We start from the raw sequence: 15832 nt of genomic DNA, 5'->3' as shown, positions 1-15832 counted from the left end.
AGTCACTCGCAAACTTTTTTTCACATATTTTCACTAACATTAGAAAAAGCTTCCTTTTAATACACACTTCTCTAAAAGTTTTTTAGCTTTAAGTCATTTAGAAGAAAATATTTTGAAACTTTAATTTTAAAGTAATTTTAGAGCTTTAAAAGCTATTTGCAATCAAAAGCTTTTGTATGTTATAGAAGACATCAGAACAGAACTAGAACAGAACGTGAACAGAATTAGAACAGAACTAGATCAGAACTACATCAGAACTAGAACAGAACTAGAACTAGAACAGAACTAGAACAACTAGAACAGAACTAGAAACTAGAACAGAACGAATAGAACTAGAACAGAACTAGAACCAGAACTAGAACAGAACTAGAACAGAAACTACGAACTAACAGAACCTAGAACAGAACTAGACAGAACTAGAAAGAACTAGAACAGAACTAGAACATAACTAGAATAGAACTAGAACAGAACTGAACAGAACTAGAACAGAACTAGGAACAGAACTAGAAACAGAACTAGAACAGAACTAGAACGAGAAACTAGAACAGAACTATAACAGCAACTAGACAGAACTAGAACAGAACTAGAACAGACACTAGAACAGAAACTAAACAGAACTAGGAATAGAACTAGAACAGAATAGAACAGGACGTAGAACAGAACTAGAACAGAAATTAGACAGAACTAGGAACAAAACTAGACCAGAATTAAACAGAACTAGAACAGAACTAGAACAGAACTAGGAACAGAACTAGAACAGAACTAGAAACAGAACTAGAACAGAACTAGAACAGAACTAGAACAGATCACTAGAACAGAACTAGAAACAGAACTAGAACAGAACTAGAACAGAACTAGAACAGAACTAGAACAGAACTAGAACAGAACTAGAACAGAACTAGAACAGAACTAGAACAGAACTAGAACAGAACTAGAACAGAACTAGAACAGAACTAGAACAGAACTAGAACAGAACTAGAACAGAACTAGAACAGAACTAGAACAGAACTAGAACAGAACTAGAAACAGAACTAGAACAGAACTAGAACTAGAACAGAACTAGAACAGAACTAGAACAGAAATAGAACAGAAATAGAACAGAACTAGAACAGAACTAGAACAGAACTAGAACAGAACTAGAACAGAACTAGAACAGAACTAGAACAGAACTAGAACAGAACTAGAACAGAACTAGAACAGAACTAGAACAGAACAGAACTAGAACAGAACTAGAACAGAACTAGAACAGAACTAGAACAGAACTAGAACAGAACTAGAACGAACTAGAACAGAACTAGAACAGAACTAGAACAGAACTAGAACAGAACTAGAACAGAAACTAGAACAGAACTAGAACAGAACTAGAACAGAACTAGAACAGAACTAGAACAGAACTAGAACAGAACTAGAACAGAACTAGAACAGAACTAGAACAGAACTAGAACAGAACTAGAACAAACTAGAACAGAACTAGAACAGAACTAGAACAGAACTAGAACAGAACTAGAACAGAATTAGACAGAACTAGAACAACTAGAACAGAACTAGAACAGAACTAGAACAGAACTAGAACAGAACTAGAACAGAACAGAACTAGAACAGAACTAGAACAGAACTAGAACAGAACTAGAACAGAACTAGAACAGAACTAGAACAGAACTAGAACAGAACTAGAACTAGAACAGAACAGAACAGAACAGAACAGAACAGAACAGAACAGAACTAGAACAGAACTAGAACAGAACTAGAACAGAACTAGAACAGAACTAGAACAGAACTAGAACAGAACTAGAACAGAACTAGAATTAGAACAAAACTAGAACAGGACTTGAGAAGAACTAGAACGAACTAATCTATAACTAATCAAAAGTTGAATTGAAAAATCTTTTTAACATTGTCCGTTCGAAACTAGAAAAATTATGAACTAATTGATGCCGTAATAATGTAATAGGTCCCTCATAGACCGATCCGTTTTATATACTTCTTTGAAAGTCAAATTAAGTCAGAAGATTTGCGTAAGCATATATAAATTTCATTAAAAAAATTTCTAGGAAACTAAAGCTGATAGAACGCATCATTTATTCGTCTTATTTATTTTTTTATACCTATACTTTCAAACATTATAACTGAAATCATAATAATATGCTTAAAGCCTACAATTTCATATAGAAAATTAAGGTTTTGAGTTCATAGCAATATCATCCCTCAAAACTTGTAGCTCTAACATATTCATAGCTTTAGCGAAAAATTAACACCTTACCATAAAAATCCTAATCAAGCATCTAAACCGTCACAATAATCAAAAACTTGTCTTCTAGGATGATGAACACAATAATACCGCATTTAGCATACGTTCTTCTAATATCACTTTAAATACTCCCAAAACTCCGGGTTTTATCTACGATAGCATTAGTTATAATCCAAAATTGGGTTTTATCATATATGGTCTAGACACGTGTCCGTCACTACTCTTTTGTGAGGGCGTTTACGGAAATAAAAAGTATGAAAGCTTTTTAACGGTCCATGTCTTGCGTATGTGTTTTTTTTTACAATTTATTTTTCCTATATTTTAACAAAACAAAAAGTATTTTAGTACTAAATGAAATAGTAGTAAAGAAATGTAGTATTTGATTGTTTTTTTTTTTTTTTCTAGCTGTTTCACTGTATCGTAAGAAAAATTTGTCGAAATTTTATATAAAATTAATTTGATAGAATTAGAAAAATAAACATTTTCTACTAACTTTTCTTTCGATATTGTGGAACCGCCTGTTTAAATAAATTCGTTAAATTTTTTCAATCATATTTGAAAAAATTAATTAATTAACAAAATATATATTTGTAAATATATAATTTATAAGAAAGAAAAAATTGTACATAATAAATATGTATGAAGTATCGATTTATTGGTCCTTTTAAAGAACCAATTTTACATATAATTTTAATTTTTATAAATACCTATAATAAATATCGATCTTTCGATGTTTTTATATATCGAAAATGTCATCTTTACGAGTTATTAAAATTTTGCAAAAGGTTATCACCTCTTCTTGTTGTAATTTAATAGCTATTGTCAGTTGAAAGAACACCACTCTTTTCCACGTTTTTAAAATTTTAATTTTTTACCTTATAGAAAGCTTTAGTATCGTCATTAGAATTTTATGTAAAACAATTTGGACAAATATTTTTTCAATATTTTCTAGATTTATGCAAGTTATTCGACAAGCTTCCCCTATTTTATGCAGATTTATCTATGGACTTGCTGTGCTTTTTTTAGAATTTATCGACGAGTTTTTCAGCTATTTTTATACATTAATATATTGAAATTTTAAAGAACTGTATAAAGAAATATTATCGGTCGAGACAAATATGTTTTTATTAAAAAGTTCACCCTTTTATAAGAATTTGTTTAAAGAAAACTTTTCGACTAGTTTTTTTAAATATATTTTTTATAGACTTGAAGAGAACTAGAACAAAACTTGAACAAAACTAGAACAGAACTAGAACAGAACGAGAACAGAACGAGAACAGAACGAGAACAGAACGAGAACAGAACGAGAACAGAACGAGAACAGAACTAGAACAGAATTAGAACAGAACTAGAACAGAACTAGAACAGAACTAGAACAGAACTAGAACAGAACTAGAACAGAACAGAACAGAACTAGAACAGAACTAGAACAGAACAGAACTAGAACAGAACTAGAACAGAACTAGAACAGAACTAGAACAGAACTAGAACAGAACTAGAACAGAACTAGAACAGAACTAGAACAGAACTAGAACAGAACTAGAACAGAACTAGAACAGAACTAGAACAGAACTAGAACAGAACTAGAACAGAACTAGAACAGAACTAGAACAGAACTAGAACAGAATTAGAACAGAACTAAAATAGAAGTAGAACAGAGCTAGAACAGAACTAGAACAGAACTAGAACAGAACTAGAACAGAACTAGAACAGAACTAGAACAGAACTAGAACAGAACTAGAACAGAACTAGAACAGAACTAGAACAGAACTAGAACAGAACTAGAACAGAACTAGAACAGAACTAGAACAACTAGAACAGAACTAGAACAGAACTAGAACAGAACTAGAACCAGAACTAGAACAGAACTAGAACAGAACTAGAACAGAACTAGAACAGAACTAGAACAGAACTAGAACAGAACTAGAACAGAACTAGAACAGAACTAGAACAGAACTAGAACAGAACTAGAACAGAACTAGAACAGAACTAGAACAGAACTAGAACAGAACAGAACGAACTAGAACAGAACTAGAACAGAACTAGAACAGAACTAGAACAGAACTAGAACAGACTAGAACAGAACTAGAACAGAACTAGAACAGAACTAGAACAGAACTAGAACAGAACTAGAACAGAACTAGAACAGAACTAGAACAGAACTAGAACAGACTAGACAGAACTAGAACAGAACTAGAACAGAACTAGAACAGAACTAGAACAGAACTAGAACAGAACTAGAACAGAACTAAGAACTAACAGAACTAGAACAGAACTAGAACAGAACTAGAACAGAACTAGAACAGAACTAGAACAGAACTAGAACAGAACTAGAACAGAACTAGAACAGAACTAGAACAGAACTAGAACAGAACTAGAACAGAACTAGAACAGAACTAGAACAGAACTAGAACAGAACTAGAACAGAACTGGAACTAGAACTCCTTGAGTTAGTTTTAAACCATTTTAATAGAGAAGTTGACGCATTCTCTCTTTTCTCCCTGATTATGTTTCGAATAATGCTGTACGTCAGTTTTAATAGGACTTTTTAATTTTATTGGACAAGGATTTCTTCCACACAAATACACTCTCTCTCTCACACACACACATACAAACATACACTTTTAATAAGCTGGCTTGCATTAATACTTATATTTTTGTTCTCTCGCTCTCACGCCAACACTAAGCTTTCTCTCCCAACTTTGCTTGCTAAAAAACGACAATTTTTAAGTCTAAATCAAATTTGTTTTTTTTTATAAATATTTACGATATTCTATTAAATTATTTAGACCTATGCCAGTAATACCGGTATACGTTATAATCCACGTTTGGGATTTGTCATGGAAATACGAGGTTTTGAAGATACTGGCACCTATATCTGTCGACCGAAGATACCAGCACCGTCCAACGAGGAGGAACAAACGGAAATTGATATTATTTTGGGTAACAAAGTCAAAGATCGTGAGTTTTGCACCCCTGTTTTGTGCTTGTTTTCCGTCTCTTTTTTTTAAGTTTTCTAATGGTCTTTTGAGTTAAATGTGTAAAAAAAAACAATGGTTGATTAATGGATTAAGAGAAAAAAAAAAGTATTGCACACACTGTTAGAAAAAGAGTGTTAAGTAGTTTAAAACGTGAAATTAATATGGTGAAAAAGGGAAAAAATTTAAATTATTAAAATTAATTATGGTGAAGGATACTATTTTTTTTGGTTTAAAACTAAAATTTATTTTATAAAAAATTTTCTCTTAATTATTCTTTTTTCATTCTCTCTCTTTTTGGTGTGTGTTTTTTCTTTTTCTTTCATTTTTTCTTTTAAATTAAAAACAAAATTTAAAAAAAAATGGTGTGTGATAATTAACAAAATTAAACATTTTTGAAATTAGCTTCATTCAATAAAAATCAATTGGATAGACCTGCAACTGCTACAGATGATATGGAGCTAAACTCATATAGTGTAGAACCAACCGAAACAACTACTACTACTACTCTTACTAGCCCTAGTAAATTAACTACGAAAAAAAGTTCAGTAACTAACAAACAAATGAATGTCACTAACAGCATTTCTGTCAATTTAACTAAACAAAATTTTACTCATCTTGTCAATGAAGTCGTCCCTGCCCCTTCTGCTGTTGAAAATCGAAAATATACAAATTTCGAAAATATAAATCATAACATTAACGATAGTGATGTGATCGTCATTCAAATACATCTGCGCATTATTGGTGATGGGTATAATACTAGTAATAATGCTAATCAAACTTACGATAATAGTATTGAGCATGATGATGATTGGGGTGATGATAATGACGATGATAATGATGGCGATAGCGATGACTCTACAGACATTATAGAGGACTTGGTTACCGAAAGTTATAGACAAAAACGTAATTTAGATTTAACCACTAGACCTTCTATACAAAGGACTTTTAAGGACTCTGACCCTTTAGATAATGACTTTAATTATGAAAGTTTTGAATCGAAATTATCGCAACATGTTAGAGAAATACGTCAAGTTACCACCAGACGTCCGTCTCATCATTATCGTTCGACTAGTAAGTTTGTTTTCGTAACTGTGTCTGTTCTGCTTTGTTATTGTTTTTGAGTTCCTTTTGTTTCTATATTTATTGGTGTTTTATGGTTGCCTTTTCTTTCTGTTTTTCACTTGGTTTTTGTTTCACTTTTCCAGCATGTTAAATGTTTTATTTTTATAAACTTTTTTTATTTATGTGTTTGTTAAATGTTTTTAATGCTTTTTTATGTTATTTTGTTTTTAATTTATATTTAAATATTTTTTTAATTTTTTGTCTAAAGTAGTTTTAGCAGTTTAGTTTAAAAACTAATAATTAGTTTTAAGTTTAATGCATGCTTTGTTTAAAGTTGAAAGCTTTTATTATTTAGCTAGAAATTTTATTAAAAAAGAGCTTTAAAGCTAAAAAATTTATTTCATAATAAAGCTTTTTTAACAAAATTCTCAAGAAAAGCTTTAGCTGTTAAAAAGGAAGGAGCTTTAAAGCTAAAAAATGTATTTCATAATACAGCTTTTTTAACAAAATCTCAAAAAAAAGCTTTAATTGTTAAAAATCTATACAAAAGCTTTCTAGTAAAAGCGTAATAAAGCAACATAAACTTTAACGAAACTAATTAATTAAAAGCTTTTTAATTGTAAAACTTAAAAGTATAAGCGTTAGATTTATTAACAGATAAAGCTTTTCACCACAAAACTTTGGTACTTTTTAGCTTTAATTTCAAATCGGAAAACACCATTCAACTTTTAATAACTGTATTTAATGTAAACTTAACAAAAGCTTTAAATACAAAAAAAAATAAAGCATAACATAGTAAAAGCTTTCAATATAAGTTTGTTTTATATTAAAACTTATTTGATTTATTAAATTATTTTGTTTATAATTTTGTATATTATTTTTATTTATTTGTTTTATGTTTTATTTTATTTTCTATTAATGAAAATTATGAATTTTAAAAAATAAAAATTTTTTATAATTTTTTTTTTCTTTAAAACAAAAGTAAAATTATTTTAATATTTTTTTTTCAAAATTCATAATTTGATTTATTAAATACCATGCATGAAAAAAAAGACTCCCATGTAGTTTTTATTTAAAAGCTTTTATATGAAATTTATAATTAATATATTTACTTTTCCATTTCCCCATCAAACCCGCCACCAATAGCTTATACCACTCATGTGGATAAACCGAATATAACATCGAATGCCAAACATCATGCTCCCGAAGGTGGAACTTTTGAATTGACTTGTGATGTTAAAATTGCCCATGATGTCAAGTATAAAGTGGAATGGGTTTTACCGGATGGTGTGCAGCGAGATGAGGTAAGTTTTGGAAAGGGGGATAAGTAATGGTTTGATAATAATAGTCAATGTGGCTATGGCGCAAGACAAAGATTAGTCTGTTCCATATACTTTCTATAAACTAGTATATAGACTATTCAATAGACTTGTCCACACATAAGTCCACAGACTAGTCCATAGGTTATAGTACAAACTAGTCCAAATATTAGTCCATAGACGAGTGCAAAGATTATAGATTAATGTATAGACTAATCCAAAGGTTAGTAAATAGAATAGCCCACTGATTAGAATATAGACTAGTACATAAACAGGTCCATAGAATAGTCAATAGATTAATTCATAGGCTAGTCCATACACTTGTCCAGAGACTAGTCATGACCAGTTTATATACTACCTCATAGAGAAGTCTATAGAATAATCAATAGAATACTGAATAGACAAGTTCATAGACTACTCCATACACTAATCAATAGACAAGTCCATAGACTAGTCAATAGACAAGTCCATAGTTTAGTCAATACGATAGTCCATAGACTAGTCAATAGCCCAGTCAATAGACTAATGAATAGACAAGTCCATAGACTAGTCAATAAACAAGTCCAAAGACTAGTGAATAGATATGTCCATAGACTTCTGCATAGACTAGTCAATAGACAAGTTCATATACTGGTCCACAGACAAGTCTATAAACGAGTGAATAGACAAGTCCATAGACTACTTAATAGACAAGTTCAGAGACTAGTCCATACACTAGTCAATAGAAAAGTTTATAGACTAGTCCATAGACTAGTGAATAGACAATAGCCTATTCCAAAGATTATTCCACAGATTAGTTCATAGACTTGTAAGTAGACTAATCCATAAATAAGTCCATAAACTAGCCAATAGACTAGTCCCTAGAGTCTATAGACAAGTCTATAGACTACACAATAGACAAGTAAATACACTACTCCATAAACTAGTCAATAAACAAGTCCATACACTAATCAATAGACAAGTACATAGTCTAGTCCATAGACTAGTCAATAGATAAGTAAATAGACTAGTCAATAGACAAGTCCATGCACTAGTGAATGGAAAAGTTGATATAGAAGTCATTAGACTAGTCCATAGACTAGTCAGTGACAAGTCCATGGATAAGTCCTTAGACTAATCCATAGTCTAGTCAATAGACTAGCCCATAGAATAGTTACTAGACTAATCCGCACACTGGACAATAAACTAATTTCTACATTGTACTAATCTCACCATTTCAGACTCGCTTCATTGAGAAAAGTCTACCCAACGTCAAGGTAACCGAAACCCATGTCTATGGTCGTAATATTTTAACGGTGAAAAATGCTAAAATTTCCGATTCTGGTCGTTATACCTGCAATGTTTCCGATCATTCTTCGAATAAGGCGAAAAGTTCTTATAACATGTTGATTGTACGCAAAGGTGAAAGTTATATTAAGATGCGGGAATCCAATGATTACTATACGATCAATGAAAAGGCTAATAAGACGGTACAAATGTCAGTGCGTTATAGTGGTTATCCATGGCCCAAATTGAAGTGGTACAATCCCAATGGTACCGAAATTTTCAATAATCATAAATTTGAAATAACCACCGATGATGTGTCCTCAACTTTAAAGATTTACAATACACGCTTATGGGATACGGGTACTTATACGGTGGAGGCTACGAATACGGATACAACTATGAAGCGTGAATTTAATGTGACCATAGAAGATATACCCATTGTAATGATGGAAGATGTTTATGTTCATGCTGATGAAAAGGCACATGTACAGTGTCGTGTCCAATCGCATCAATTAGCTTCAGTATCATGGGTATTTGAACCGTGTAGCATTGAGCCCAGATGGCCATCATGTTCGAAAGTAGTTATACATGACTTTAATGTAAGTAATATTTAGTTTAGGGAAAAGTGTTGATTTTATAGAAAAAACCGTATGTTACAGGATACCTCTTCAGGTAACGGCGCCACTCCTATAGAGTTTATTTACGATTTATATTTTGAACCAAAATCCCCTGGCATTATACGTTGTTCGGCTATGAACAAAATTGGTAGAGCTGTGGCTAAGAGTCATGTTTTAATACGTGACATTAATGATAACATGACTATTTATGGTGTACAGGATCATGATATTATAGCTTTGGGTGATAAGGTCACCATAACATGTGCTGCAGTGGCCTATTTCTTTTCGGGTGATATTAATTGGTATGATGACAAGGGCAATTTAATCGAGGGCTCTGAGAGTAAGTTTTAAAAACAGTTTTATATTAGTTTTTACAAAATTTTTAAGTCCACTTCTATTTTTCTAGACATTATTATCAATAAATCCTCAACTCCATATTCATATCAGAAATCTTTAACATTTAAAAGCATTAAGGATTCGAATCAGGGTCAATATGAGTGTAGAGCAAGAGCTATAAATCATGAAACCACAGAATCAAGATTAATCAATATTATAACACATGGTAAGTTCTAATCTATAATTTACTGTTGTAATAAAGAAGAAATCGTTATAATGTTAAATAAAACTTTCTAGAACCCACTTCACCCCGTATGGTGAACACTAATCTGGGTGATAGCAATAAAATTGAAAGAAAACTAGGAGAATCGGTGGAATTAAGATGTGAATCGGAAGCTATACCCAAAGCCTCAGTTGTTTGGTATAAAAATGATGAACTAGTTGAAAATAATGATACCGATAATGAGGCTGTTCTTTTGATACCCTATCTCCGACCAGAGGATCAAGGCCATTACAAATGTGTTGTGGCTAATAGATTGGGTTCCATAGAGGAAACGGTTAATATAAAAATCACCAGTAAGTTGAAAAGAAATTAATATTTCCAGAATTTTTATTCAAATATTTACTTTCCCCTAGATATACCCGGTCTTACTTTAGGCTGGATAGCCGGTATTTTAGCTTTACTTTTGGTTTTAATCGGTTTGGTTATCTATCTTTATATACGTGTTAAACGTGAGCGTAAGCTTTTGCGTGAACTAAAGGCAGCCGGTTTAGCTAACTTTGAGGAAGGTGCTGTTGAACACATTAATCCTGCCTTAACTCTTGACGAACAAGCTGATCTGTTGCCCTACGATCGTGGTTTTGAATTTCCCCGTGAAAAACTTAAGCTGGGCAAACAATTGGGTGCTGGTGCTTTTGGTGTTGTGCTTAAAGCTCATGCTGAGGGCATTAAGCCGGAAGAGAAAGAAAGTGTAGTGGCTGTGAAGATGGTTAAACGTCAGGCGAATAATGAAGTGATGCGAGCTTTGGTTTCGGAGTTAAAGATAATGGTACATTTGGGTCAACATTTGAATGTGGTCAATTTGTTGGGAGCGGTTACGAAGAATATAGCTAAACGTAAGTTAAGATTGTTGAACATTTTTAACAATAAAGATGGTTTTACGAAAAACTAAAAAGGTTTTTTGGTTAAAAGCTGTTTAAAGCTTTTTATACAAAAAGCTATTTTTATAATCTAAAACGCTTAACTTATATTATAAACAGCTTTTTTAAAAGCAAAGCAACTTAAAGCGTTATTTGAAGCTTTTTTATTAAAAGCAATTAAACACTTTTAAAAGCTTCTTCACTAAAACGCTATTTAAAGAATATAAGGTCTTCATCAAAAGGTTCTTAAAAGCTTTCAATTATCTTAATAAATCAAAATAAAATTTTTATTTTGTTTCATTAAGGCGAATATTTAAATATCTGTTTAAAACTTTAAAAGTTTTTTTCAATAGAACTTTTTCACTAAAATGCTATAAAAAACTTCTTCACTAAAAAGCTAAAAAAAGCTTTTTCAATAAAAAGCTTTCAAAAGCTTTCGCTAAAATGCCAAAAAGGCCTTTTTATTAAAATGTTATGTAAAGTTTTTTCAATAAAAAGCCATGAAAAACTTTTTCACTAAAAAGCTTAAAAAAACTTTTGCATTAAAACGATATTAAAAGCTTTTAGTAAATCAAAATATTTTACTTTTGTTCCCTTTAGGCGAATTAATGGTTATTGTCGAGTACTGTCGCTATGGCAATGTCCAGAATTTCTTAATGCGTAATCGTAAACGTTTCATTAATCAAATCAATCCACAAACGGGTAAAATTGATCCCTCCATAATGACACAACGGTTTTCCGATAATTTTGAATTAAACCGGTAAGTTTTTTCTATTCTATTTTGAATTTTAATTGTTATGCAAAATTACTAACAATTTAGTTTAAAGGCATTTAATTAATATGTATTAGTTCTTAGTTCATTCTATTAACAATTTTATAAATTAATTTCAAAACATTATTAACTAATGTGAACAAACAATAAAAGCTTTTCAGGAAGCTTTCAGAATTTTTTTATTTTTTAACAAGTTTGTTTACATTAACTTTTATATTTTTAGCATGTTTGTAAATTATTGTTTAACTAATTTTTAATTTTTTTAAACCTTTTTTCTTTTTCACATCTTTTCATAATGCATAATTCCTCAATCCCTATTTTAACTAACATTTTATTTTGAATTGGTTTTGTTTTGTAACAAATTATTCTAACCATTAAAAATATTTTCATTTATATTTTTTTCTCTTCCTCCCAAAATTAATGTCTGTTTAATGTGTGTAATAATTAAAAAATATATATAAAATCCTACTATTTCCATAAATATATAATCGGGTTCTTATGGTGTCTTGTTGGATGTTGTGTGGTGGTATTAATCTATAATCCCTGATATAATCTTAAAACAATATAATCTTCTAAAATAAAAAAAACAATATTTCCTATGGTGTATGGGCACGTTTTCGTATCAAAAACAATAAAAACCTAACCTCAATTTGTATGTAATAAAAATAAAACAGTGATGGTCTTAAATATGTTAATCTATCATTCTCCAAACATCAATATATCAATCATATGAATAATATCAACAATATGAACAACTATTATTCCATGAACAATAGAAGCAATTCGGATAATGATCCCAGATCGGGTACACGAGCTGGTCGTCCCAATTCAACGGGTTATATAACACAATCGGAACTGTATGAGGGCCAAGTGAATACATGTGCTACGGAGCAAACTGTTATGACAACGGTGCCAGAAGGTAAGTGGTTACAAATTACTGAGAACAAAAATTGCATTTTGCATAGATAGTATAAAGAATGACTAGACCATAGACTCAGCTATATACTACACTGTAGACTATAGACTAGACTATAGACTAGACTATAGACTCGACTATAGACCAGACTATAGACTAGACTATATACTAGAATAGATTATAGACTAGTCTATAGACTAGACTATAGACTAGACTATAGACTAGACTATAGACTATAGACTATAGACTAGACTATAGACTAGACTATAGACTAGACTATAGACTAGACTATAGACTAGACTAGACTAGACTAGACTAGACTATAGACTAGACTATAGACTAGACTATAGACTAGACTATAGACTAGACTATAGACTAGACTATAGACTAGACTATAGACTAGACTATAGACTAGACTATAGACTAGACTATAGACTAGACTATAGACTAGACTATAGACTAGACTATAGACTAGACTATAGACTAGACTATAGACTAGACTATAGACTAGACTATAGACTAGACTATAGACTAGACTATAGACTAGACTATAGACTAGACTATAGACTAGACTATAGACTAGACTATAGACTAGACTATAGACTAGACTATAGACTAGACTATAGACTAGACATAGACTAGACTATAGACTAGACTATAGACTAGACTATAGACTAGACTATAGACTAGACTATAGACTAGACTATAGACTAGACTATAGACTAGACTATAGACTAGACTATAGACTAGACTATAGACTAGACTATAGACTAGACTATAGACTAGACTATAGACTAGACATAGACTAGACTATAGACTAGACTATAGACTAGACTATAGACTAGACTATAGACTAGACTATAGACTAGACTATAGACTAGACAATAGACTAGACTATAGACTAGACTATAGACTAGACTATAGACTAGACTATAGACTAGACTATAGACTAGACTATAGACTAGACTATAGACTAGACTATAGACTAGACTATAGACTAGACTATAGACTAGACTATAGACTAGACTATAGACTAGACTATAGACTAGACTATAGACTAGACTATAGACTAGACTATAGACTAGACTATAGACTAGACTATAGACTAGACTATAGACTAGACTATAGACTAGACTATAGACTAGACTATAGACTAGACTATAGACTAGACTATAGACTAGACTATAGACTAGATAGACTAGACTATAGACTAGACTATAGACTAGACTATAGACTAGACTATAGACTACACTATAGACTAGACTATAGACTAGACTATAGACTAGACTATAGACTAGACTATAGACTACACTATAGACTAGACTATAGACTAGACTATAGACTAGACTATAGACTAGACTATAGACTACACTATAGACTAGACTATAGACTAGACTATAGACTAGACTATAGACTACACTATAGACTAGACTATAGACTAGACTATAGACTAGACTATAGACTAGACTATAGACTAGACTATAGACTAGACTATAGACTAGACTATAGACTAGACTATAGACTAGACTATAGACTAGACTATAGACTAGACTATAGACTAGACTATAGACTAGACTATAGACTACACTATAGACTAGACTATAGACTAGACTATAGACTAGACTATAGACTAGACTATAGACTAGACTATAGACTAGACTATAGACTAGACTATAGACTAGACTATAGACTAGACTATAGACTAGACTATAGACTAGACTATAGACTAGACTATAGACTAGACTATAGACTAGACTATAGACTAGACTATAGACTAGACTATAGACTAGACTATAGACTAGACTATAGACTAGACTAGACTATAGACTAGACTATAGACTAGACTATAGACTAGACTAGACTAGACTATAGACTAGACTATAGACTAGACTATAGACTAGACTATAGACTAGACTATAGACTAGACTATAGACTAGACTATAGACTAGACTATAGACTAGACTATAGACTAGACTATAGACTAGACTATAGACTAGACTATAGACTAGACTATAGACTAGACTATAGACTAGACTATAGACTAGACTATAGACTAGACTATAGACTAGACTATAGACTAGACTATAGACTAGACTATAGACTAGACTATAGACTAGACTATAGACTAGACTATAGACTAGACTATAGACTAGACTATAGACTAGACTATAGACTAGACTATAGACTAGACTATAGACTAGACTATAGACTAGACTATAGACTAGACTATAGACTAGACTATAGACTAGACTATAGACTAGACTATAGACTAGACTATAGACTAGACTATAGACTAGACTATAGACTAGACTATAGACTAGACTATAGACTAGACTATAGACTAGACTATAGACTAGACTATAGACTAGACTATAGACTAGACCAACGGTTCCCAAAAGGGGGTCCGCGGACCCCTAGTGGTCCGTAGCAAAATCCTAGGGGGTCCGCGAAGGCGAACGAAAAAAATCATGAATAAAAAATATTATCTATATGTTAGAAAATATTAAAAATATCTCCAAATTTGTCATAAATACTAAAATACACAATTTTTATTCAATAATCCCAGATTTGTTGGTGACTCTTTGAATTTTATTGTTTCGGTCGTTTATCAGGATGAAGCTAGGCCTTACAAATTTATTGTTTCACTTTTATAAAGTAAAGTATTACGTGATTTGTAATTTTTATAAATGTATATGTATCGAAATAAATGTTTTTATAGCAGACGGATAATGATTTGCCTTAGAATTAAATACTGATACTGGTATCCCAGGTTAGGTCACATTTCATAATATTTTTTTAAATTGTAAGCAAAAGTGTTAATCTAGTTAATTTTAAATATAAATATTCCATTCCGACGTGATACACAGATTTTAACTTCATTTTGTTGTCCAATATTATTAAATCAACATCAGAAAATTCATAGCGTTTTGCGTAAATAGTCAAAACCACGCAGTAAAATAATTCGTAGGTATTTTAAAATTCAAAATTAAGATCCAAATTCACAGTACATTCGCAAAGAGTTCAGGTCATATTTTATGTGGGTAACGCATTCCGCAACAACATCGAAGAAGTCTAACTTTCACATATTTTCTCGAAAACTTAGCTTACATACTCAGCTCACTCCTATGCAATCGCAAAAAAATTTAGAAACATGACTCTTTAAGCACATGTCGAC

At 31.3% G+C, this 15832-nt stretch overlaps 1 protein-coding gene across 4 annotated transcripts in view; it reads left to right on the top strand.

Moving 5' to 3' along the window:
* The window catches only part of LOC119612321 (vascular endothelial growth factor receptor 2), a 32744-nt gene that overhangs the window by 11099 nt on the left and 5813 nt on the right, over positions 1–15832 (top strand). Inside the window, exons 4-13 of one of the 4 annotated variants that reach the window (XM_037968116.1) lie at positions 5038–5191; positions 5632–6300; positions 7438–7595; positions 8831–9475; positions 9536–9833; positions 9900–10055; positions 10127–10405; positions 10466–10945; positions 11570–11729; positions 12416–12660. In XM_037968116.1, the coding sequence (XP_037824044.1) occupies positions 5038–5191; positions 5632–6300; positions 7438–7595; positions 8831–9475; positions 9536–9833; positions 9900–10055; positions 10127–10405; positions 10466–10945; positions 11570–11729; positions 12416–12660 (3244 nt within the window). Of the gene's footprint in view, positions 1–2318; positions 2533–5037; positions 5210–5631; positions 6301–7437; positions 7596–8830; positions 9476–9535; positions 9834–9899; positions 10056–10126; positions 10406–10465; positions 10946–11569; positions 11730–12415; positions 12661–15832 lie in introns of all 4 variants that reach the window. The other 3 variants (XM_037968114.1, XM_037968118.1, XM_037968117.1) reach the window with 3 other exon arrangements.

This window comes from Lucilia sericata, unplaced genomic scaffold, assembly GCF_015586225.1.
Source record: "Lucilia sericata isolate MDLA Ls3-8-SP2 unplaced genomic scaffold, ASM1558622v1 Contig001650F_arrow, whole genome shotgun sequence".
Taxonomy (NCBI): domain Eukaryota; kingdom Metazoa; phylum Arthropoda; class Insecta; order Diptera; family Calliphoridae; genus Lucilia; species Lucilia sericata.
The sequence above is the reverse complement of the archived record's forward strand: the minus strand, read 5'-3'. Positions and strand labels throughout refer to the sequence as shown.